Source organism: Eublepharis macularius, chromosome 1 (assembly GCF_028583425.1).
Source record: "Eublepharis macularius isolate TG4126 chromosome 1, MPM_Emac_v1.0, whole genome shotgun sequence".
NCBI lineage: Eukaryota > Metazoa > Chordata > Lepidosauria > Squamata > Eublepharidae > Eublepharis > Eublepharis macularius.
The window spans coordinates 63781822-63808414 of NC_072790.1; the positions used below are offsets into that span (position 1 = coordinate 63781822).

Genomic DNA, 26593 nt, shown 5'->3' on the forward strand with positions numbered 1-26593 from the left:
AAGCCAACCCTAAATAGAAAGGCTGAGTTTCAGGGATTGGAAGCAGCCATTATTTTTGTCTCTGCACTTGCTTGTTTGGAAATCTTCCTTAAAGATAAAGGTAAAGAGACTGAGTCATGTGCAAGTTCTGTTGCTTCCTTCAGAGCAGTCGCCTACTGGCATGAACAGCGTAATACACAGAGCGGAAGCTTATGGGCTTTCGCTGCAACAACTTTTAAGGGACTATCGTGGAAGCTGAAGGAAGGAAAATGCACACAAAGAGAAGGATGTAGAGGGTTAACTGAAACCATTCTAAGTGACCACGTAGATTATTAAAGGCTCAAGTGGACCCCGCAAGACATATATGCAGAATATACTGGCTGTGCCTCTCCCTCTCCCTCTCTCTCTCTCTCACATACACTATATATATATATTTCCTCTACTGGTGACAGCTGCAGCGCTCTCTTTGCAACATTTCTGCATGCTCTATCTGCCTATCACTGCAAGAATGTGCCGTGCACTCACCGTGGCTGTCTGACAGCTCACTAAGCATGTGCTGCTTTCTGCCTTTGCTTCGGTGCTACTGCAATCTCTGAGTTTTTCATCCGTCTCCTGGAGCTGCTGCATGACTTGCCCATCGGGAGGAATCCTTGAGGCAAAGCGAGGAAGAGAAGTTGCTGCTGACATTGACTGTTCTTCCCTCATTTTCCCAATGCCCTTCTTCTTTACTTTCTTGTTCGTGTTGCAAAATACAAGTGTGCATGGATGGGACTGAGGAAGACTTGCTCCACCAAAAGCTTTGAATTCACACCTGGAGCATAGCAAATTATGTCTGTAACCCAACGGGAGGATGCCTTCCCATCTTGCAGGAACTGGTCATTTAATAAAGAGCTCAATGACACTCGGGAACCTTTTGGCAATCCTTCTGCCGATTATGATGAGGAGGAATTTCTACGATACCTTTGGAAAGAGTATTTGCATCCCAAAGAATATGAATGGGTTCTAATTGTTGGATATATTATTGTATTTCTTGTGGCTCTCATAGGAAATATTCTGGGTAAGTGCCATGGTATACTTTCTAATACCTGTCTGACACCTGTTATATACTGATGGAATTTAAACATCAGCAGCACAATGCTGGTGTTTGACAATGAGGTTTCTTTTTTATGAATGTTAAAAAATCTTAGATTGCAGCCTATGACACATGTGGGCTTGATTATTTCTGTTTATTCTGAGGGTGTAGCAATACTTACGCTTCTCTGGTGGGATATGATAATATTGTTATATAGGAATGTGAAACTGCTAAGGAATTTCTAATTTACACCCTGATCATAAACATGTTTTCTTGAAAATAAGTTGCAGTTAAGCAGTACTTTCAAGCCAAGTATCCTTAGAGTGCTAGAAAGCCTTTTCCTTGATCTAATCCTTGTATCAAGTCAGCAGTAGCAGTCAAGGAACACTGACCTTAAACAAATTTCATGGAAAAAGTTATGTTGTTTTAAACAAAATGTCAAGAACTGTTGAATTGTTTTATTTACTTAGGACTAAACCCTGTCTGCTGAAAGGCAACTGATTCTTTGTCACTGCTCCCTAAAGAGGGGTGCTGAAACGTTCGAGCGTCATTCATATCCCTATAATTCTGACTGACAGTTACCCATGTGACAGTTACCCATTAGAATTGTGAATGACTGTTACCCTTGTAGTTCATTCACATAGACAGAATTCTGAATGGCAATTCCCCCTTGCAGAACGAACAGCTGTTCTTCACAGTTTTTAATACTGGTGGTTCTTAAAGGCCTGGATCAGGATGGTGTTTTTGTTTCAGATAATCTCAGCCAAACTGGCAAGAGTTTAAATGTAATATTTAAATAGACAAGATGTGCTGTTATCCATGTGCCAGTTGCAACTCATGGAAATCATTGGCAGCCGACACAAAAGAGATTATAGAGTGATCTGGCTCCAATACTTCTAGCATGCCACCTGTTGTACACATAGAGCTAATTAGTGGTGAGGGTGAAAGGAAAACACATCTTAAATTCACACCATTCACATCTTGCGAACAGATACTATGATCACTAAACATTCCCTCTCAACTTATGTCCTTTTCAAGAATAGAGAGGATGCTTGAGATAGGATTAAAATACTTTGGGAGCAAGCCTAAGGGCAAATGAACTGGAAATTATGAACTGGTGACTCAGGCTGCATAGAAATTAAGGAAGAGTGTTTGAGGCACAGCATGTGTATGATACTGCATATATGGAGGAATAAGAGGAAAGGGGGAGAAAACTGATATAATAGGCCTAGGTTTACAAGAGAGAATTGAGGGGGTTATATGCAATAATTTGATAGAATGAACCGTGGAGGGAAGGGAGTACATTTGATGGACTATATCAAATAGCAGAGACCAAAGGCAAAGTTTCAGAACTAACAAACCCAGTCAGTGGAGCCTGATGGAATTCACCGGAGATTTTAGGAACAACTGAAATTGCTTTGTTTGCTGTTCCTTTCTAAAATAACCAGAACAATAAAATATATCAATTTAAGACTTTTTTTATTTTAAAAAAGACTTGCAGGAGATCCCAGCTGAGGACATTACTGATCCCAGGACATTACAGCTTCACTTTCCCATCAAGTAAATGGATTGAAAGCATTATTAAAGCTGAAATTTTCAAATGCACAAGCTGGAGGCCTGTGAGAATAGTGGAACGGAGACACTAATTCAGCTCGCATCCTGTCTTGGAACCCATAGTGCCAGTTATCAAGCTCTATTTGAACTGCTTCCTGCATCATTTTTTTAAAAAATTGAATTGGTGCTACACCATTGCACTGTTTCTCCCATTAGGCAATATTCCTGATGTTATGGCATAATAATGCTTATCAAGCTAAAACACACACACGCAGGTATATTTCTCCAACGTAAGTAAACAGAGACAGAAATGCTATGTTTACAGAGCTTTTCTGCCTCATCTACACCTCTGCTGAAAATCACATAGTTAAAAACATTCCTTTAGGATCAGCACTTACTATTTAGCTGTCTCTGTGTGCTTTAGGTGTCATTAATCTGTATTCCCCTAGGGCTGCCAGCTCTAGTTTGGGAAATTTCTGGATGTTTGGGGGGGGAGGGGTGGAACCTGGAGAGGGCTGGGTTTGGGAAGGGGTGGGACCTCCGCAGAGTATAATGCCATAGGGTCCATCCTCCAAAGCCACCATTTTCCCCAGGGGAACTCATTTCTATGCCCTGGATATCAGTTGTAATACCCGGAGATCCTCAACCGCCAGCTGGAATTTGGCACCTTAGTATTCCCCTCTGTTTACTGTTGTCACTAGAAACAAAGCCCCATCATTTTTCTTTTCAGTTTCAGAAGATTAAAGCTGACAACAGGAATATTGTCTTATGGGAGAAACAGTGTAATGGTTCAATAGCAGTATTTCTAAAAATTAAAATGGCAACCTTGTCAAACAGTTCTGAAATTAATAACCTGAAATGTGAGGTTCAAAGGTACAACTATCTAGCCCTATAGAATAAGCAACTACTCTACAATCTCAAAGCTGCTTGACACAAATTTTGATAATGATTATTGAGGTTTTTTGGGTTTCTTTATTTGAATTAACATATTTTCTGCATATCTGAGAAATCCCATGATGTATAATGACCCCCCCCCCCAATACTGACTGCATGCAGTTTGGTTTTTCTGCTTTCAAGATTAACTCATGGGACAGCCATTTTACTATTAGCCTTAGAAGAACAAGACTTGCTAAAGAAGGAATAGCACGATTGCAAAGCGAAGACCTGCCTTTAACTAACCTCACAATTCTAAGAGGATGTCAGAAAAAAACATAGAATGAGGTGATCCAGTAGACATCATGGATTTTGACTTTAAAAAGTTTTTTTACCATGTTCCTCATAAAAGACTGCTAAGAGGATAGAAACAGTTACAGATTAAAAAACTGATTAAAAATCTGAAAACAGATAGAAGAAATAAAGATGAATAGAATCCTCCAGTTTTATTCTGTTACATTATATTTTCTCAATTCCATTCTGACCTTGGTTGAGCATCAGTTCATTTTCTCTGGGGGGAAAGGCTGTTAGAAAAAAGCCAAGTTCCCTTATACCTCAAGCCATGTTCCCTTATCTCATGAGCCACAAGCTTTTAGTACCTTTATTCATTTCTCTACAAGTGCAAGAATACTGCAGTACATATTAATAGCTTAAGTACGGTGGAAACTATTCCCTTAATGTGCTTGTGTGCTTATGTGAAAATCAATAAAAAGCATTATAATTTATATCACAGGACTGCTCAAGAGCGTTGTTTAGCAGTGAAGAAAATCGTTGTGAGAATCAGCATATAGAATCATTGAATTGTGGTCCTGGAAAATAACCCAAAGGTCATCTAGTCCAAAAACCTCCTGTACAATTCAGGAAATTCATAGCTACCCACCCTCTGGTGAGCCTTGCTAAATGCCCAAAGTAAGGCCAAAAACCCTGCAGGAGCTCCAGCTAACCTGGCTTGGAGGAAAATTCCTTCCTCACCCCAAAGTGACCATCAGCATTAACCTGAGCATATAAGAAAGGGCCACAAGCTGAGCACTGGCTCAACTCTTCCTGTCCTTCCCTCTAATGATTGGCCTAAATTCATAATGAGTGACAGATCCAGCATTGCTGACAAATGGCCATCTAGCCTCTGCTTAAAAACCTCCAAGTAAGGAGAGCCTGCCACCTTCTGAGGAAACCACTTTCACTGAAGAACCACTCTGTAAAGAGGTTCTTCCTAATATTTAGCCAAAAAACATTTGGGTTTAATTTTAACCCATTGATTCTTGTCCAACCCTGTGGAGCAACAGAGAACAACTCTGCTCCATTGTCTTTCAAATACTTGAAGATGGCTGTCATATCACCTCTCAGTCATCTCCTCTCCAGGCTATACATACCCAACTCCTTCAAATCTTCCTCATAGGATCTAGTCTCCAGACTCCATCCTCACCATCTTTGTAGCTATCCTTTGGGCACATCCCAGCTTATAACATCCTTATTAAACTGTGGTGCCCAAAACTGAACAGAGTATTCCAAATGAGGACTAATTAGGGCAGAGTAAATTAATACCATTACTTTATGTGATACATTCAGTTTGCAGAGTTTTCTGAAACACAGATCTAGAAGAACTATATATTACATCATTGGTTTTGCTTTGTTAATAAGATGAGATCATTTGAAACCAAAATCTGGATAGAGTGTTGGCAACTTCCATAGAAATAACAGGTGGGGATGGGGATAAAAAATAAACTGTGGAGTAACTTCACAGTCTCCACTGGGACGAAAAAAACCCTAATAGTTGAGGGGCTAGAGGAAGCACTTTTCCTGAAAAACTAAATATGACTTTATTTTATAAAAAGGCAATTGTAGGGGACCAGTAGGAATTTATACAATTGTGAATAGTGTGGCCCAGGGCTTTTTTTCTGGGAAAAGAGGTGGTGGAACTCAGTGGGTTGCCAGTACAGGGGGGAACTCTTGGTGAGAGGTGATGCCCCTGGTACCACATGTGCATGCACAAAGTGCACACATGCTCCCAGGGCCAATGATGTCACTTTGGGTCAGCTGGAACAAGGGGGGGAGTTTTTAAAAGTTTAAATCGCCCTCGGTGAAAATGGTCACATGGCTGGTGGCCCCGCCCCCTGATCTCCAGACAGAGGGGAATTTAGATTGCCGCGCAGAGGGCAATCTAAACACCCCTCTGTCTGGAGATCAGGGGTCGGGGCCACCAGCCATGTGACCATTTTCAAGAGGTTCCGGAACTCCGTTCCACCATGCTCCAGCTGAAAGAAAGCCCTGGTGTGGCCTGAGATGACCCAAACACATTTACTTCTGTCTCATGATAACAGAGCAGAACTAATGATGATGATGGACTCTGTGGTCATAGGAGTAATCCACTGAGGATGATTTGCAGTAGATTTAGGACATACAAAAGAAAGTTCTTCATTCAAGATGTCACGTACAATTCATTACTGCAAGAAGAGAATGATCTTCAGCGAGGTGGCTTTTCATTCGCCAATAATTAAGCAAATTCTGGAGCACAAGGCTACTATATATTATACATGATAGAAGGAACCTTAATGTATAAGATGCCAGTTTCAGGGGACAAAAAAACAGGATCTGGCTGCCCCCGCCATGCTATGCTGATCAGGTTTCAGAAACATCTGCTTGTCAGCTGGTAGAATTACCAACTTGTAGAAAACATTAAAATAATCTCCCAAAATTAAATATTATTCTCATAGTATGTAAAGACAAAGCACAAATATCCAGATCGTATTGATGATTTCTTCTGTGTGTATTATATTCCTTCATTCCATCATTCTACACACTATATGACTAGACCTCCCAACGGGAAACACAGATTTTATATTAAAAAAAAATAACACCAAAATATCACAAAATCATACATCTGTCAAGCTATCATTCTGGCTGTTTTCATAAAATATATTTTACCTGTGTAGTCTTCTTTATTTTTGAAGATTTGTATAGTTTCTCAAGAAAAAATATATTTTCTTCCATAGAAATACCCTGAATGTGCAACAACTATCACCAAAAAAAAGTTGCTATGTACATGAGTCGGACCCTTTCAGAATTGGCTACTGTAATGCTGGCTATGCTATTTGAGTGCTAGTCCCCTATATTCAGTCTCATAAGGATGCTACAGGTCTGGTAGTATATTTCCAGGAGAGGCCACACAGATGTATCTGAGAGCCAAGCTACAAGTGACGCCTGACACAGGTTGGACACTTGCCAACTTCCCTCAAGTTTTGATGGGAAATGTAGGCGTCCTGGTTTTACAGCTTGGCTCTCCATTACAGCTTCAAAACCAGGATGCCTACATTTCCCATCAAAACTTGAGGGAAGTTGGCAAGTGTCCAACCTGTGTCAGGCATCACTTGTAGCATGGCTCTCAGAAGTAGGGAGCAAATGGAATAGCAGTCTCCATTCTTTGATCCTGATAATCTGGCATTCAGAGCTATAGTGCTTCTCCAACAATAAATTCATTTTTTTGTGGTAACTAGCTAGTAGATTTTGAAAGATCTTTTCTCCAAGAAATTGTATAACCATTTTTAAAGAGCCAGTGTGCTATAGAGGAAAGAGTTTCACACATTTCAGCGGGACCCAGTGTCAAATCCTCACTCATTAAAAAGATGCAGAAGGTAGTCTGGGCCAGTTGCTTTCTCTCAGCATAACAAACCTCCCTAGGTTTTTGTGCAGCTAAAAGACAGAAAGAGAAGGGTAAAATACACAAACACTTAATATTCAAAGGAAGTTGCTTTCTGACTCATCAATTGATTTTCCCCTTTTAAATAAAGGACTAAAACTGAAAACAATCTACTAATCAATTAAAAGCCAGCTGGGTTTGGGGTATTTTTTAAAAAAAGGCTTAGCTTAATATTGAAAACTGCCCAAATATGGCACCAGAGAAGAAAAGGCTGTGAGGATTTTATGAATACTGGTGGTGACTTTGGCTGGCCCGTGGCTCCCTCAGTATTACCCGCAGAATATGAGAGAGGGAGAGAGGGATATTGTGGGCTGGAAGAGTTAAAGGTAATCAGAGGTTTGTAACTATTGTTAAATTTGTTCATGTAACATTATCAGTTATTGGCTATATGTACAACTATATGTTATAGTGTCTCAGCTGCTGCCAAAGAATATTTACATTTATATAAACCTAAACATAACCCTATGAACCAATGGGTCAGTTTGAGACAGTTCTGCTTTTATGTATATCAGAGCCTGCTTTTATATATATATATATATATATTTTGAGAAAACCTGGAGTAAAGGTTGGGTGGATGTGTATATAAACCTAAAAACACCACACCCTGGATTCATTGTTGTTTTTATGCAGGACAATGAAAAATGCTTTCTTATTTCGTCATAATGAATTTATTTGAAAACAGCATAGACTGATCTATGTTCGGATGAATATGCAGAGGCTCTGGTATATGTACCTCAGTGTTAATCAGAGCTTTTTTTCAGCAGGAACACGGTGGAAAGGAGTTCCGGAACCTCTTGAAAATGGTCACATGGCTGGTGGCCCTGCCCCCTGATCTCCAGACAGAAGGGAGTTTAGATTGCCCTCCGCGCCGCTCGGTGGCGCGGAGGGCAATCTAAACTCCCTTCTGTCTGGAGATCAGGGGGCGGGGCCACCAGCCATGTGACCATGTTCTCCAAGGGCAACCCACTGAGTTCCACCACCTCTTTTCCCAGAAAAAAAGCCCTGGTGTTAATATATTTGTCAATATATTTCCACAGTTCTATGTATTTATTAAATATAAAGACATGAAGATACCCAAACAATGGAGAAAGTCAAGTGGCTTTTTCTGTGTTCTCAATGGGACTCCAGGAAGCTCTGTGCTGTCTTTGTGTGAAGGAGCCTTTCCACACAAAGTCACTTTTAGTATTTCAATGCATAACAAAAAAAAATCAGAAAAGACTAGGAAGTGATCAAGCATATTTTTCATAAGAGAAAAATGTTAAATTATTATTTAGTTGAAAGTTTAAAATAGTAAGGGCAGAGCCATGCTTTACACAGTTTTTCCCACATAGCCATCTTGAGGACTTTCATTCAGATGTGCTCTGACAGTTCTGTGCTTGAAGCGGAATTCCTAGGTGTGTGATGGCCTCATTTAGATGAGAGCCATTGTGTGTGAGGAAAGGGACTTAAACGCCTTTTCCTTCATCCCATTTTCCCAGCTCAAAATGGCTCTGAGGAACCAATGTTTGTCCCATTGGAGAAGCTTATGTACATGTAAATTTCACCAACAGGCAAATAGCCTGTAGCCTTCAGTACATGTAAATTTCACCAACAGGCAAATAACAGTTCCCTGGGGGCAATTTAGGTTGTGAAATGAGATTAAACTCATTCTCCTCATGGGCAGTTGTCCTGATTTGCATTGGGCCTGCACACACCTAGGAATGAATTTTGAAGCACTTTACTTACTTACTTACTTACTTAACTTACTTACTTACTTACTTACTTACTTACTTACTTACTTACTTACTTACTTACTTACTTGATTTCTAAACTGCCCTCCCCTTAACCAGGCTCAGGACAGTGTACAACATTCAAATACATTCTAACTTATCGTTTAGTTTACATAATTAACATATAAATATAAATTAACTCAATAAATTAACTCAATCAAACAAACAAGATAAGAACCATTAAAATAGTGCAATGATGGCACTAAGTATATATTAATCCCTTTATAAGGGAAGAATATATCCAAAATATCTAATAGTATTGGATATAATGGTACTAGAGACAGGCACGAACCACAAAAAAACCGAACCATGAGGTTCGTGGTTCATGGATTGTCACAAACCACGAACTGGCACAAACTGGGGACAGTTTATGAACAAGTTCATGGTTCATGGTTCGTGGGGTTTAAATGCCCCTTTCCGGCCTCTTAGCAGTGGCAGAGAAAGAGGCATTTGACAGTTTAAAGGGCCCTTTCCTGCCTTGCAAGCGGCAGGGCCCTTTAAACTGCCCAAACCCCAGCCCCAGCCCCAGCCCCCAGCCCCACACTTACCTTGCCCTACAGGCCAGCGGCATCCTCCGCCTCCTCCCGCGTGGGGCAGGAAGGCCATTTTTGGCCTCTTCTGCTGCTGCGTGGGCCCACAGAGTGGTGGAGGATGCTGGAAACAGCCTTCCCACCCCTCAAATGGTGGCCATGGCAGGAAGGGGCAGGAAGACCATTTTTGGCCTCCTCCACCACCCTGCAGGCCCATGCAGCAGCAGAAGAGGCCAAAAACGGCATTCCCGCCCTTCGCAGGAGGAGGGGGAGGACGCCACAGGCGTGCAGGGCAAGGTAAGTGTGGGGATGGGGATGGGGACTGGGGTTTGGACAGTTTAAAGGGCCCTGCGGCTTGCAAGCAGCCGGCCCCTTTAAAATATCAGCTGGGAGGTGGCAAGGGGGGATCCAAACGAACCAGTAAACCAGTTCGTGGAAGTCTGTGGAAACGAGCTTCCATGAACCACTGGTTTGCGAACCATGAACCGGCCTGGTTCATGCGTTTTTTTGGGTTGTAATTCGATTCATGCCCATCTCTAAATGGTACCTGTTGCTGTTCTCAACCAGAAGCTCGGCGGAACATCTCTGTTTTACACGCCCTGCAGAACCATATTAAGTCCCGCAGAGTGCAAATGTCACCAGGCAGAGAGTTCCATCAGGCAGGCACCAGGGCTGAAAGGCCCTGGTTCTGGTTAAGAACTGAAGGACATACTTTGGGCCAGGAATCACAAATAAATTCTGATCTTCAGATGAAACACTGTTTGAGGGATGTATCAAGAGAGACAGTCCCGCAGGTACATTGGTCCCAGATCATAAAGGGCCTTAAAGGTTCATACCATAACCTTGAAATGGATCCGGTACTCAACTTGGAGCCAGTGCAGCTGGCAAAGCACTGGCTGAATGTGTGTTGTTATTGGGTACCCATAAGTACCCACACTGCTTCCTTCTGGACCAGTTGTAATTTCTGGGCCAGCTTCAAGGGCAGCCCTGTGTAGATTGAAAAGACATCAGGGCAGCCTCTTGGGCCACAAGGCCACAAGTGTGAAACAGCACTGAGAGATTGTATTTTCAATATTCCCTTTAGAATTCTTAATATGAGTAATGGTAATGGACAGAGGGGACAGATGCTTAAATCTCATGGAAGTTAAAAAAAAAAGATGAGAGATCTTGTTCTGTGTAGGTTTAGCTTTACTTGATAGGACGTAGTGTGACTTTTTGGAACAGATTATTAAATTACCTTACTCCATCGCATTTCCCAGCACTTTGATTTTTAAAACATGCTACCGATTTTCTTGTGTGGTTAACTGGCCTATTTCTTTGGATGGCTAAATAGCTTTTCTTCACATCAGCAAAACTTTTGCAGAGCTTTCTCAACATGGTGACGCAGTAAGGAAGGAAAATACACCTGCTCAATTGTTGCCTAATAGGCAACCAATCTGTAAAAAAGGTATTTTTGATTAATACTAAAACACTCTATTTGTAAAAAGGGTGACTTTAATACTGAAATTATAGAAATTGTTGGTCTTTTGTGATGTTTTCCTCTACTCTAAACAATTTCTCCATTGGCTTTGTGCTATCATAGTTTCATCTGGCATTTGTAACCAGATAATAAATATTCTTTCGGCCAAGAGTTTCTCAAATGGACAAAAGAAGAATGGGGTTCTAAACAGCTCAGCTGGTATTTTCTCTTTCTTGGAAAGGCATCAAGTGTTCTTCAGGCAAAAGATAAAACATCTCTGCATGTGAGAGAAATTCTTATCATACATTTACAGCCACTGCAGGGACCAGCCAAGCTGAATCCAACACCCGCAGGTGGCTGCTGGGTGACAGTAGATGAATGTTCCCTTTTGTGTTTGCTGATGGTTTTGTCACTGGTTTGGGTTCTTTGTTTTTTGTGGTTACTTCTGTAGTATGGTTTGTATTTTGTATGTGTGCTGTATTGTTGATATGCAATTTATATGTACAATACAGATATACATTATATATCATATATAGGGCTGATTTGTTTTGATACAAATTTGTTTTGATTTATTTTGATACAAAATCTGACTTACTTATTATAAAAATTACGTGGGTGTTAGGAAACAGGAAATGTCCAGAGAAGAAAGAATCACAGTTTGATTTACACATGGGAGAAGTGAAACTGAAGTGGGGCTTTTCAGGACTTACAGCAAGGATGACAATATCCATAAATATCCCTATCTGCCCTGCGCAGAGCAATCAGAGATGCGAATCCATTGTGGATGCTAATTTTTTTGTCAATGCAGTCTCTTTGTATCATCTCTGTTCTCCTCCATTTAATTGAATCTGTTAGAATTTAATATCTGCTACATACAGAATCTCAGTTGTTCTTTCAGATGATCGCTAATGAAGCAAAAAGGACTACATAAGTATCCTTGCAGTAGAAGCACCTGGAAGTGACCTTATACCAGTATTCAAGACATCTTTAGTTTTTACATTAACATTTTTAAAAGTGGATTGGTGATATACAGAATAATATTCTGAATAATTTCAAAATACTCTCAGTAAAAATAAATGCTCTCAAGATATTTCCTATATATGTTCTATATATGTTCCTATATATGTTCTAGAGAATAAACATAGGATTAGAAAATCCAGTTATTTTCATTTCAGTTATTTTCGTTTATATCAATTGATATAAAATATCAGTTGTATGTATACACAGATGTATACACAGATATGTATACACAGATACATATATTATCTTTCTATTATCTAAGTACACTTTTATGGCTTCCCAGGCTTCAATGAACAGAGCAAAACCTGCAATGAGGTCAAGTATTGGTATTAATATTGCTATTAATATGCATCCAATCTCATAGTCCACAAACTTATGAGACTTAAGTTTTCTTAAGAAGGGGTTGTGATTTTTGCCAGTTTTCCCCTTCCACTGAAGCTCACTTTATTTACATTATTTTAGCTATAGGGCATCTAGAATCTCACTTTACTAAGGTTATCTTTTCTTCTTTAAGTTTAGTTGAGTTGGGATCTCTTGGGTATGTGAAACTTGGCACCTCTTTCTTTTGTGGCAGATCTAGAACTTGGTGTTAGTTCCAACCAATGGTGTCACAGCTGCAGCTTCCCGCCGTGGTAGAGTATCCAGCAAGGGGGGCAGGGTTGATACAGAGGCCTCAGAGGGACAATGTCCCATTTCTAACTAGGAAATTCATTGATCAGCTAAATAGTAAAGAGTCCAGCAGCACCTTTAAGACTAATCAACTTTATTGTAGCATAAGCTTTCGAGAACCACAGTTCTCTTCATCAGATGCATCTAGTTGTCTAGTTTATGCTACAGTAAAGTTGGTTAGTCTTAAGAGTGCTACTGGACTCTACTATTTTACTACTGCAGACTAACACGGCTAATTCCTCTGGATCATTGATCAGCGAAAGTATTCATTCAGCTTAACAACATGCACATCAGGCCTCAAATCAGTTTACAGGTAGCTTTTTAGATCTAAGAATTAATTGGAACAGTGAACTCTTCAGAGCAGTCAGAAGTACCTGAACCTTTCTGTAGTATTTTCAAACTAACAGTAAAGTGGCCAATCCCAACAAATGAGGCTCCTGTGCATTTACTGCATAACTTTATCTGGTACACCCTAGAAATCTCATTAGTCTTTAAGGTTCTGCTGGACCTGAATCTTGCTCTTCTGAGAACAGCACTTCTTAAGCAGAGAAATGTCAAAGGAAAATTACAAAGCAAGATTGCTGAAATCGAGTTTATTTGCAAATTTGGAACAATGGATTCCTCTGGGTTGAATCGAGACAGATGATTTTTCCCTCATTACAGATGCTAATTTCCTGCACTTCACACCCATGCTCTATCAAGCTAATTACGACATGTATTATAGCTAGCTTCCTGACACTCTAATTAGCAATATCCCTCCCACTGTCTGCCTGGATTATAAAGATTTCTACCTTTTTCCATTCCCTGTATCTGACAAGGGAAGCTTTGGCACTTGAAAGCTCATACCCTGGGAATCTACATAGTATTCGTTCTTGCCCAAACCTTGCTTTTCTACTACAGACCAACACATCTACCCACCTGAATTTCTCCAGTATAAATATTCTCATAGAACTGCAATGAGAGGAGAAGGCTACATGTACCCCAGCCATGTAGCCAGTGTAGGGGCATTCTTTAGGGATTGTTGGAGAACCACAATCCATGTGACTATTCCTTTCAGGATTTTCTATCCTGTACAATGATTCTACTAACAGATGACTGCATGATAAACCATTATATGGAAAGCACTGTGTATATATATTCCAAAGAAAGCCATTGGTTATATAGTATGTGTGTGTGTGTGTGTGTGATTTTGGTGTGTAGTGGTGATACCATCTTGTAAGTAAAGCAAATCTCTTTCCCACAGCCTTTTAGTTGTCTAGAAGCAGGCCTTTGTTTCCTTCTTCCCCAAGGTGCAAGACTGCTCATGCATCAAGGCCAAACATTGCAAATAAATATGTCAAGGACAAACATCGGCAATCTGAGCTTAGAACTTTTTGTCACTTGATGCATTGGCTCTCTAGCCTTGTGCTATCCCTTGTGGGAATGATGCTCTTGAGTACAGCATCTTGCTAACATTGAGACCAGACAGAAGTTTATCTGCAATCAGTTCATCATTTCTCCTTTTGCCACATTGCATACAATTATTTTGTTTAGGGCTAACATATGCCAAGATCCACCAGACATAAGCAATCAGAGCCAGTGTTCTCTAGCACTTTGTTCTTTGAAGCCATAGTGGACACTAGCAAATGAGAGCAGGGGCCCACCCACCCACTATTATCCGCATGTTAAAGAAGCCACAAAGGTTGCTTTGACAAAAAGCTCCACTGTCCTCAATTTGCAAATTGCAGTGATCTCAGCTGTTGTCCTAACATTTGTGTGGCTTAATTCACCCCTGCTTTTTCATTATTAACAGCCACTGAGTACTCTGCTTTCTTATATGGTTGGCCTGAACCACCTACAACACTCGAGCAAGAAAAGGATATTATTCAGCTGGGTTTACAGCTAATTGCCATTGTTTCCTAATTGCTAGTGCATTTCAATGATCTTCAGTTTAATTTAGTGTGGACCCTGAATCCTGTACAACAATGAAGTTGTGACCATTCTCTTGATGTGAGACCTGTTACCTCTGTATTGTCTGTTGAATGTGAGCTCCATTGTGATTAGAATGTATCATGCTGTCAATCAGCAAGTTTTATAACTATTCACCTTCCGGCTAACTTCTATCCATAGCAATAGAGAGAAATTCTTTCCATGCATCTCTGTTAGGAGCCCTGCAGGCTCTTGGTGGGGTGTTCTCTGTGATTTTCTCAGTAGCTGAATGACTATTGAATTTGTTAACATTTGGGGGGATTTTGTGCGTAATTTTTACTGAGCTTTCTTTTTAACAAAATAAGGAAATTCACCTTTGCTGTGTCTTATTGGAATGAGCAGAACCTGTGCTGGAAGGAATGTATTCCTGGTCTCAAATGTTGAGTATGATGAGCCACTTAAAAAACAGAGCATGCACAAATAAATAAAACTGCAAAATCCCGGGGCTCACTTTCACAGGACCCACAGGACCCGCCAGAGTCACAGCTCACTTTTTCAGATACTAAGACTCAAGGCAGATTACACAGTGTGAGTCAGTACAAACACTATCAAAGACATGTAATGGGTATATATACATGCAATTTTGCAAGATTTAAAAAGGAGAGAAAGAAAAGAAAGATTTAAAAGATTTAACAACAGTAGAACGGAACATAAGCAAGTTCTGTGACGGCTGTATTAGACCACTTAGGAACTACCCAGTAGGATCATACTTACAGCAATAGTAGTGAAGTCTCACTGTCCCTCACTGTTTACAGCAATGGTAGTGAAGTTTGGGGTCCCCCCTTATCCCTTTGCTGATGGATTGCCTATTTCTTTACTGATGGATCTCTTGAGACCCTTTCCTTGCAGTACGGCCCTCCTATCTGAGCAAAAAGCCCTCTTGAAGAATTCAGTTTTGCATCATTTATGGAAGGCCAGGGGAGTGAGAGCTTTCCTAATTGCCTCAGGTAGAACATTCTGTAAAGTGGGGGGGGGGGACCACCCAGAATGCCCATGTGCAGGCAGCTGTTGATTTTGTCCACATGCAGGTAACACCTGCAGAAGGCCTTGTTCAGATGAGTGAAGCTGCCATGGTAGAATATAGGGAGAGAGGCAGTCCCGTAGATATGATGGGCCAAGGCTGTGAAGAGCTTTGTAGGTGATAACTAATACCTTTAATTGGGCTCGGTAACTGATAGGAAGCCAGCAGGGTGACCCATCTGAATTCCTTTTATAATAAATATCTTTTACCTTTTGAATAAGAGTTATGCCATCACCTTTTGCCCATCTTTCAAGTTGTTCCCTTATTAATATCAGCTTTCTTTCCTCCTTATAGAGGGAGATTATAGAAGGTGTCTGGTCACCATAAGCACCAGGGGGAAAGTGTTTCTTTTTTTTAAGTACCTGAAACTCCAGGTGGTGGCAGCAATGTGAAGCAGTCTGGACCCTTGGCTGGGTCAGGAGAAAACCCACCACACCTAGGCTGAAAAGCACTGCACACCTGCAGAGGCTGAGCCCTTAGTCCCATGGCCAAACTTGCTGTCACTCAAAGGTACCCAGAAACCATCTGAGTTTGGATATCACTGAATGAGCATGCATTTTGTACTCTCATTGCCTTGTATAACTTCAGTGTTTTTTAAAAAATAACAACCATCCAAAAGACATTTCCAGCTTGCTCTTTTAATTTATATAAACAAATCCTGGAAGCTATAAATTCTGGCAGTAAGAGATCAGAAACACTGGCTGTCTGAGTCAGGTTTACAGCCAAAATTGCATGTACAGCAGGGGAGACTGCAGGAGCCATCTGCCATGCTGCAGAAAAGACAAAGGAGCATAATACAGGCAATGTGGTGGCTCCAAAAGGTGAGACAGAGGCCCACTACCCCTGGCCGTGATTTGGATTGGCTAAGCCATCTTTTGCCTCAGCTGGAAAAGTTCGGTTCTCTCCACAGACAGCTTTTTGTAAAAGAAAACAAGGGAATCTATACTGAATTTGCAGCGTGCGTGTACATGTGTGTTGTAAGATTTGGATTTATTGCCAGGATCCCACAGCTGTAAACATTACACAAAGCTGTCACACATGTGCTCTTCTCTTGGAACATCCGTCATGGGTTTCAGACATCTGCATCTGAGTTGCTCAGGATTGTTACACCCAGTGGCTGCTGGAGTTTATTGGCTGTCTAGTATTCAAGAACAAATTTGTCCCAGAGATGCAATTTTGTTTACATATTCTCTTACAAAAAATGACAATTCTCTCCCATGCTGGTTGAAAGGACAGCTATTCTGCCATTTGAAATAAAATGGGGCAAAGTTATATTGAGTAAATGGGTCAGATCCAGTGTTCCCGCTAATGTGAGCATGTGAGCAATTGCTCACAGATTCTGACTTCTCTGCTCACAGTTTCTCAGATGTAGCTCACAGATACTAACCCTCAGGTGACCCCAGCCTCCCACTCAGCCAGCATCTGCAGGCGGGCCCTATAGGGATGGAGCCTCATCCCACTTCTCTCCTCCCTTCCTGGTTGTGGCTGGTTGGGCCCCCAGGGTGGTGCCAGAGAGCGCCTCGAGCCACTGCTGGCTCTCTAGCTGGGGAACAGAGCAGAGCTGAGTGATTGGGTCTGGCCTGACCCGTGCATCCCGAAATCACTAGGATCCCCTAGCATGGACATATCTATTTTTATACAGAAATATACTCTGGTTTTTTTGTCCCTTTCACCTAATAGCTTTTATTGTTAAATTGTTTTTATTGTAACCAAAACAATTTGATTGTAGGTTTTTTTTAAAAGGAGGTGCACTCAAAACTTTAATGAAAGTTGTTGTTTCAGCTCACAAAGTAGATTTTTAGCTCACAACACTGCAAAGCTTAGAGGGAACATTGGCAGATCACAAAATTTTCTGACTGTGTTGAGCTGCAGTTGAAGATTCAAGTCCAGTAGCACCTTAAAGATTAACAAGATTTCCACATTATAAGCATCTGAGAGTCAAAGCTCCCTATTTTAGATATTAAGGGAAACTCTTGGAAGTTTGTACCCTGGAAATCTTGTTGGACTTTAAGATTTTCTCTGTGGTTTATAGTAGTCATGTGGGACCTGATTTCCACTTACCTATATGGTTACAGTCTTCATATGTTGGAAGGATTGGCTTGTACCCCTCCTGTTGGTCATACACATAATATAACATGATGTACTCACTCCACATGAAGATTCCTAATACGTCAGTGACCCATTTGTGAGATTCTTCCCCCTTGAAACAAATGGGGAGAATAGTATGAATCAGACTATTTTGAGTATGGGAATTTACCTGGAGTGCCCATGAATCACATTACATTAGAAATGTGGTAAAAGGGAGAGCCACAAATCTGGGCCTTCACCACATAAAGACTGTCACTACCCAGATAAGTTTCTGATCTGAATCCATGTAAAGCACAACCATGTAGCCATAATAACTACAATGCTCTTTGAGCAGATCCTTTTTAAAGGGTATGTGTGGCAGAAAGTGTATGATCTTCTGCAGGCAATGCATAGGCCATGATAACACTGACAAAAAGACTTTGTTTCAGTGTCTGAGATAATATATATATTATAATAACATAATAACATTCAATTTACATACCACCCTTCAGGATGACTTAACACCCACTCAGAGCCATTTACAAAGTATGTCATTATTATCCCCACAACAGCAATCACCCTGTGAGGTCGGTGGGGCTGAGAGAGCTCCTAGAAGCTGTGACTGACCCAAGGTCACCCTTGGCTTCAAGTGGAGGAGTGGGGAAACAAACCCGGTTCTCAAGATTAGAGTCCCGCACTACTAGCATGCTAGTAGCTTGGCTGACTCCCTGGATTGGGTGATAACAGGGCCGGTGCATTCATGGAGGCGGTGCTGGCAGCTGCCTCGAGCGCTGACTGGGGGCAGGGGCACAAGCCACGGAGCTGGTGACAGCTGTGCTGGTGGCTGAGCGGGAGGGTTGGGAAGCTGCCTGCGTGCTGCCCCGGCCGCCTGCCACACCTGGCCTGCAGCTGAGCTGCTGCAGCCTTCCACCCTTCCCGCTCAGCTGCTGAAAAAATAATACTATTTTTTCTTTCTGATTTTGAGACATAAAAGGTTGGATCCTCTGACTCCCTTCTACCAAACTGTATCCTATGATTCTTGCAAAGTCTCCTTTCAAAGGAGAAAGACTTCCTCCAGTGGTCAGTGACTTCTTCTGACACGGAGAGGCATCATCTGATGAAGAAAAGCCTTTGGCTGAGGAAGAATGGGCAGGAGGAAGTCCCAGGATCCTGTCCAATATCTTAACATATTGTTGTAGTAAGTTGTGGTGTCAAATACAGAGGGCTTTTAAAAATATTATATACAGATCTGCCTATCTGTGTAAAAAACGCCATGGATACCAAGTGATATGAGAGAGGGGTGGTGGTGGTTTTAAACAAACATTCAGTTCCTGAGCTTCTCGGAATCTTAGCAAGGGCATCTCAGGAGGGCCACCAGCAAATCTTGAGCCCTCCTTCCATTAGTCACACAGGTACTTGTGCTGTGCAACTGCTCCCTGGCCTCTGCCTCAGAATGCCTTTCTTTCCAATTATGAAAGGCGAGGGGGAGGGATGCAGCGACAATTTTGATAGATGCTTTTCTTGCCCTGGAAACAGAAAATGCCACCCAGCAGCTGAAGTTGGCAGGTGGCTGGTTTTGCATGGAAAGGCAGACACGTCCTTGGCAAATCTCTTTCCCTGTTGGAAAAACTTGGCTAGAGGCAAAAACAATTACCAGAGTAGTACTGGGGATGAAAAGAAGTTGAATGAGGATTTCTTGCCATTTTCCAGCATCCACTGACACACTGTGGCCAAACAAACAAATTGCAGCCACTTTGGTCCACGTACTGAAGTAGCTGCAGTTGTGCATAACTGAAGGGTTGCTTACAATAAAATACTTCTACTCAAATTTTCAATCAGATTTATTTGTTGTTATTGTAAAAACAAAACACAATCTAAACAACCAAATGATTTTACAGATCATTTTTATTTCAGATCTCTATGTCTAGAACTTTTTGGACTGAAAGTGTAAGAAGCTGTAGTAAGTTGCTGTTTTGAATTCGTAGAACTGCATTCGCTACCAGACCTCTTCTCTTTGATGACTTTATGGCGAGACCAAAACAGTTTGGGCAATACAGGACTTTTATAGTAACTATCCTTCTGGTCTCCAGGACTCCTTTTGAGCATGAGAGCTGAAAATCTTATCTTTTGGAGTCATGATTCCCCTATGAACCCACCCACCAATTATCATAAGAGGCTCTGCTCTTTCACACACTAGGATAAGCACCACAGACAGAGACTTTTGGGTCATAGCTTCCCAGTTCCCAGAGAAGCTGAACTGGCAGTCCAAGCTGGAAGGGTGTTTTTATTCTCTACAGCTGTGCGAAGAGGAAGACGATTCCCCCCCTTCCTCCCCCCCCCCCCCAGGGATTCAAAAGCAATGACACAAGTGTTGGAGAGAAAATGATAGCTCTATTACAATAGACCTAGTGCTTGACAGAAAAGAAATATGCATCACATAGAGAAATGCATTTTCATAATCCTTCAGTTCCTGGAACCCATAAAGCAATGAGTGGTCCCCCCAGAGCTGGCTGTTTTGCACAGTAGTGCTCTATGGTTTTCAGCCTGCACACAAGGTTCACTGTACTGTGTTTCTCTGGGATCTTAATCGAAGTTCAGATTTTCTATAGTTGACCCTTGAGAGGAATTTATAGCCAAAGCTAACTGAAAAGCAATGATGTGTGGCAAGCATCCAGGGTAGGGAGTGATGCTATCCTCCCTCACACTCACAAGGCTCCCAAATGCTCTAGCCAGGTCACCGTGATTAGATAAGTGCATCATAGAAGAAACAGGCTTTCAAGAGAGAAAAACATTTTCAGGCCTTTGAGGGATATTCAGGAATAGGACTTCCTTATAAGGCAATTTGGGCAAAAATGGAGGAGATTGTGGCATGCCATTCCTAAATCCTTGAATGTGCAATGGTCTTCCATAAGTACCACTACAACCACCTTTTGCATCTCTGTGGAATGGTATTAATTTTCTTTATTGGATTGTCCTGCATTTTAATGTGCTTTTCCTGGTTTTATCTGATGCTGTTTTAAATAGTTTTGTTGTATGTTCCCTCTGATTTTACTGCTTTCGTCTTTTTATTTTATCACTTCACTGTTCCAGTTTTTTCAAAGGATTTTTATTTTTATATCCTGCCTCACCGACATTTATTTAAAAAGACAAGGACCTGCCGTGAACTGTGCAACAAAGTTATAATTTTAGAAAGTTATTTTTCACGTATATGAAGTGCAAAGTGCTCAATCAGTAATAAGTAACAATAGGTAAAGGTAGTCCCCTGTGCAAGCACCAAGTGACCAAACACCGACTGACCCATGGGGGGACTTCGTATCATGATGTTTTCTTGGCAGACTTTTTACAGGGCACTTTGCCATTGCCTTCCCCACTCATCTACACTTTACCCCCAGGAAACTGGGTACTCATTTTACCGACCTTGGAAGTATGGAAGGCTGAGTCAACCTTGATCCGGCTACCTGAACCTGGCTTCCACCAGGATTGAACTCAGGTCATCAGTACTGCAGTTTACCACTCTGTGCCATGGGGCTCTTTTTATAAATAGATAATAAATAAATAAATAAATAAATAAATAAATAATAAATAAATAAACAAGAATAAATACAAAGTTCACATCCGATACTCATAAATATACCAATTCACTTCTCAAATCCTGTCACCAGGAAGTATACTTCTACTCCCAGAATGTAAGTACTTATTTCATCAAAGCGTCTATTTATTGTTATTTATTCCTGATTGAGTATTTAATTATTCATTCGTGTCATTTATAGTCCACCTTTCTCACTGAGACTCAAGGCGGATTACATAGCGTGAGATTAGTACAATCAGTATCAGGAATATTTCCATACAGTATCAAGGACGTTTCCATACAGTGTTAAGGACATTTCCACAACAATGTCATAGGATTTTACAAAGACGTAGCATTAGCAAGGATCCAATACAGAGTTGAAGAATTGCTGAAATAGAATATCATCAATTCTAGAACGGATATTAGATAAACATGAAGTACAGGTAGTATAAGAGTACATATTTGAGCAACAGATAATATGCAAGGCAAAATAGTGGTGAAGTCTATGGTCCCTAACTCATTAGTGAAGCATTTGAGACCCCCTCCCTACAATACTTCCCTCCTATCTGAGAAAAAGCCTTTTTGAATAATTCGGTTTTGCATTGCTTGTGGAAAGCTAGGAGAGTGGGAGCTCTCCTGACCTCCTCAGGCAGACCATTCCACATAGTAGGGGCCACCACAGAGAAAGCCCGTGTGCAGGCTACTGTTGATTTCGCCCATGTGCAGGCTGGCACCTGCAAGAGACCCTGTTCAGATGAGCAAAGCTGCCGTGGAGGGACATAAGGAGTGAGGCAATCTCGTAGGTATGCTACTTTATATATTGTATATATGAAATATAACTTTCTAAAATTATAATTATGTTGCACAGTGCACTTTAAAAACTTAAGGTCTGTGGATTGTTACCGTGGCAGATCCTTGTCCTTATCTTGGTTCTATACTCCGTGGTGCTCCTCTTTTGCTCTCACTGATAATTTATATCAGAGTATAAAATCAACCTATCCTCTTGGTAAAATCTACTAATGCTAGAAAATGTTCTTTTCAAACTTCTTTTAGCCTGAGACAGTAACGTTAGATCATCAGGGTATATGACTAATGATGCAAGATGGTGTCCTGTTTTAAGAGGTGTATGCAGAGGTTTCAGAGGCTCCGGTGGACATGGTCCTAAATCAATGTTTCCTCGGCTAATGCCAATTCAGGGGTGGAGGGGGCATGCATACGGGAGTACATGAGGAATGGAAGGAAAGATCACTTTGAACCTCACTTACTCTTTCCATGAAGGTTATTTTCTTCCATATTGATTTTTCTTTGCAAAACTCAGTTTGTGTCGCAGTGTGGAAGAATCATCACATGCGGACAGTGACCAATTATTTCATAGTCAACTTGTCCTTAGCAGATGTCCTTGTCACCATCACGTGTCTCCCAGCAACTTTAGTGGTGGACATCACTGAGACATGGTTCCTTGGGAACAGCCTCTGCAAGGTGATCCCTTATTTGCAGGTATCGTTTTTCCAGGTTTGTGGTGTTCCTTAAGTTAAAGAGAGCAATGTGACAGACTGTATACATGTCAGGCATCGTAATGGCAAAATTTTTCAACCTGAAGTTAGTGCAGCATGTAACTGTTGCCATTTCAGACTGGATTAATGCAATTTAAAGCAATGTTTGTTCCGTTATGTCCAAATTTAAATCAGTTGTTAAGCTTCCATTGTCAACATTCATAAAGACCAACTGCATTATAGAAGTTCCTGAAAACAATAACCAGAAGCACAATAAAATTCAGCCAGGTTGCCATAACTGAAAGGAAGTACAACATAAGAAGTCAAATAGATACTAGAATAACTTCCAATCTGTTTGACATTAATTCAGAGAGATTATTGCATCAGGTCTTTCAGTCGTAGATTGTGACCCGCTATACGTAGATTGTGACCATATTATGTAGAGACATAGCCAAATAACTGTAAGAAGGATGGAAATCATAGACCAGAATTGTCCTGCTTCCTCCTCCTACTGCAAACCACTACACCTTTTGAAACACTGTCCTCAGGACTCAGAAGAACGGTGTTGGGCATAATGTGGCAGTCTGCCAAGAGAGAGGGTGAACTGGCATAAACTTCCACCCCTCTGCTGGTGGAAATGCCCTTCAATACATCTAATAATAACAACAACAACTGTGCTTGTATACAGAGAGCCAATTTGGTGTAGTGGTTAAGAACAGCAGGACTCTAACCTGGAGAGCCAGGTTTTATTCCCCATTCCTCCGCTTGAAGCTAGCTGGGTGACTTTGGGTCAGTCACAGCTCTCTCAGCTCCACCTACCTCACAGGGTGATCATTGTGAAGATAATAACAACACACTTTTTAAACTGCTCTGAGTGGGCATTAAGTTGTCCTGAAGGGTGGTATATAAATAGAATGTTATCAAATGTTTCTCTTCTAGAAAGATTAGTGCCCCACTCAGAGCTGTGAACAAGGTAAGTGTTATTATTATCCCTACAATACAGCTGTGGAGCTGGGGATGAGAGCAGTGGCTTACTCAGGGACACCTACTGAGCTCATGGCAGCAGTAAGTGTTGAACCAGCAGAGTGCTGATTCACAACCCAACCACTATGCAACAGCAGCTCTCTACATACAACCATTAGTACAACGTTCCATAAAGTCAAAATAATGATTATCAGCACAAAAGTATCTTAGATTGTCACTGCTCTTTTGCCTGACACAAGTAACAGAACAATACATACCCTGTGCTAAGCAAGCTACAGGTCAGTATCCACCAGAGTGCTCAGCATATGGAATTTTACTTGGTAAGCAACGGAATTAGGAGGACAAGAAAAATGTGTGGTCCATACAAGGATCCCCTACGTTTCTGCCTTTTCCCTACCCTAAAATCCATTTCCAACCCAGAGGAAATATATTCCCAGGGTAATAGCTATGTGGACAGTAATATGTAGCTATGTGGACAGGGAGGCTGCAGTGGCGAGTCGGTGAAACTGTTCTCTTCCTCTTCCATCAGTGGAGCTCAGCTGGTGCAAGAGGAGCAATCTCATCCCCTTCCTCCTCCCCACTTCAGCTTCTCGACCTGTCTGGTTCCACTCAGGTCCTACAACTCCTGGAATGAATTTTCTCAGAATTGGAAAGGAAGGGGAAAGCTGCAAAGACTGACAAGTGATCTGTCGCTTTCTACTGACAGATCATCATGAGCTCCAACTAAATGGGAACCCATTCACTGTCCTTCTGGTTCTAATTCTTCTTCCTACAAAATATTGGATGATGCTGATTAAAACATGCCAACAAACTGTCAAACCTAATTTGTTGTGCACATTCCCCTAACAATTTACGTGGAGTTTGCACAAAGAAATGGCCTGAAAAGAATGAGATATTAGCCAACAAAGTTAAACCAAATAAGCCTGAGCTCTCACTAACAGTGGATGAGCAAGGAAATCTGTTTGAGGGCCAGATCTCTTGCAACTGCAGTTAGAAGCCAATGTGAATGAAAACTGCATACCCACAGAAATCAATCATGTCAGGGTTCAATCAATCAATCAATCAATCAATCAATCAATCAATCAATCAATCAATCAATCAATCAATCAATCAATCAATCAATTTTATTGATACTGTTTATGACCAGCACAAGTCATATAAATACAATCCTTAAAAGATAAAAGAATCATACAAAAGGAGGTACAGTTCTTAAAAGAAATAAAGTTCTTAAAATTTAAAAATCTTACCAGGATACATCCGTTAAAAATTTCAAATAGTACGGCCAGAATCAGGGATTAAGTTTCTAGATTCTTGTTTGGTGCATAAAATTTCCTGGTGGATTTTACAGACAGCTGCAAGCAATGTTGTGCTGACTGCTGTGACCTGTGGGTTAACAACCATAACCTGGTAATCTGTAGGTCAGAGTGGCCAAGATACCTTGTCAGTAACGGGGAAATGATCTTTAGGCAAGTTTCTTGATAGAGTGGACAATATGTTCTAAAGTTTCTAAATTCTAAAATATGTTCTAAAGTTTCCTTTGCCACAGGGGCAGATCCTTTTCAACATAAGGTTCTAGCCTAACATATTTTTCTATGTACAGGAAATAATTCTGAATGGAGGAACATAGTTTGAGAAGTACAGTCCAGCCCACCTTACCTACGATTTAAGAGAACAATATAACTCAAGTCTAATTCCCTTGCTTTCCACATGTCTTCGTTGCCAGTAACATCTGCTGGACTGGGCCCAGGGAATGAGAAATGTGTTTTGTTCATAAAGAATCATTAGAAGGTCTAAAAGAAAGATTTCCCTTTTGGTTAGGTTTCTTGACTTGATCAATAGCTACACAACATTTTCTGTAAGCTCTATGGATTGGAGAGGCTTGCCTAATCTTTTACTTTCCTTCGTAGACTGTGTCCGTTTCTGTTTCTGTGCTGACACTCAGCTGCATTGCACTGGATCGATGGTATGCAATTTGTCACCCTTTGATGTTTAAGAGCACAGCCAAGCGAGCAAGGAAGAGCATTATCATTATCTGGATTGTGTCCTGTATTATAATGATTCCCCAGGCGATTGTCATGGAGAGCAGCAGTGTGTTGCCAGGATTAGCCAACAAAACCATCTTGTTCACTGTTTGTGATGAGCACTGGGGAGGTGAGTGCCAGTCATGATAAGCTTGGGATTTTGTTACCACTGTCATTATGCAAAGAAAATCATTATGTTAGATTCCTATACAGTAGGGATGTTCATTCAGCTATCTCTTCATTGCATGTCGTTAGCTGAAATTATGACTTTGCAAAAGTCTGTTACACTGATTTCTTTGTGCTTTCTTTCATCTGTCTACTGATGGATGGAAAGGTCCCAGTGAGAAAGGCAGACTCTCAACAACAATTGTAATATAACATACAAACTAAATCGGACTAGTTTTCTTAGGTGCTAGTTTCTTCATATTGATCAATGAAAGCGAAATTTGTTTATAGTGCTGTATCGTGCCCTGGGTTGGATCCAAACTTCTGTAAGTGCGACAGAACTCATAGAAGTGATATTTTCTGACCTCCCTTTTCCTCCTGCTTCCCTGGACCTCACCACTAAAGGCAGTCCAGGAAGTTTAAATGTCCCATGGAGAAGCCAAGCTTGAGTGACCTCTGCAAACCAGCACTGTAGGGGCCACTCAACTTAGACCCTGTTGGCAGTCCGGACAATGGACATTGGCTCATTATTGCCTCTAGTGGTGGTGTTAGAGAAGGCAACTAGTGAGTAGTCACTAATCATGTTTGCTACTGAGGGGCCTGGGCCAAAGTGACTCCTGCAGAACT

The 26593-nt window shown here is 41.1% G+C and overlaps 1 protein-coding gene across 1 annotated transcript in view; it reads left to right on the forward strand.

The window, feature by feature from the left end:
* Nucleotides 1–807: 807 nt before the first annotated feature.
* The window catches only part of HCRTR2 (hypocretin receptor 2), a 40793-nt gene continuing 15007 nt past the window's right edge, over nt 808–26593 (forward strand). Inside the window, exons 1-3 of the mRNA XM_054992880.1 lie at nt 808–1036; nt 22622–22800; nt 25688–25931. Of these exons, the coding sequence (XP_054848855.1) occupies nt 808–1036; nt 22622–22800; nt 25688–25931 (652 nt within the window). The remainder of the gene's footprint in view (nt 1037–22621; nt 22801–25687; nt 25932–26593) is intronic.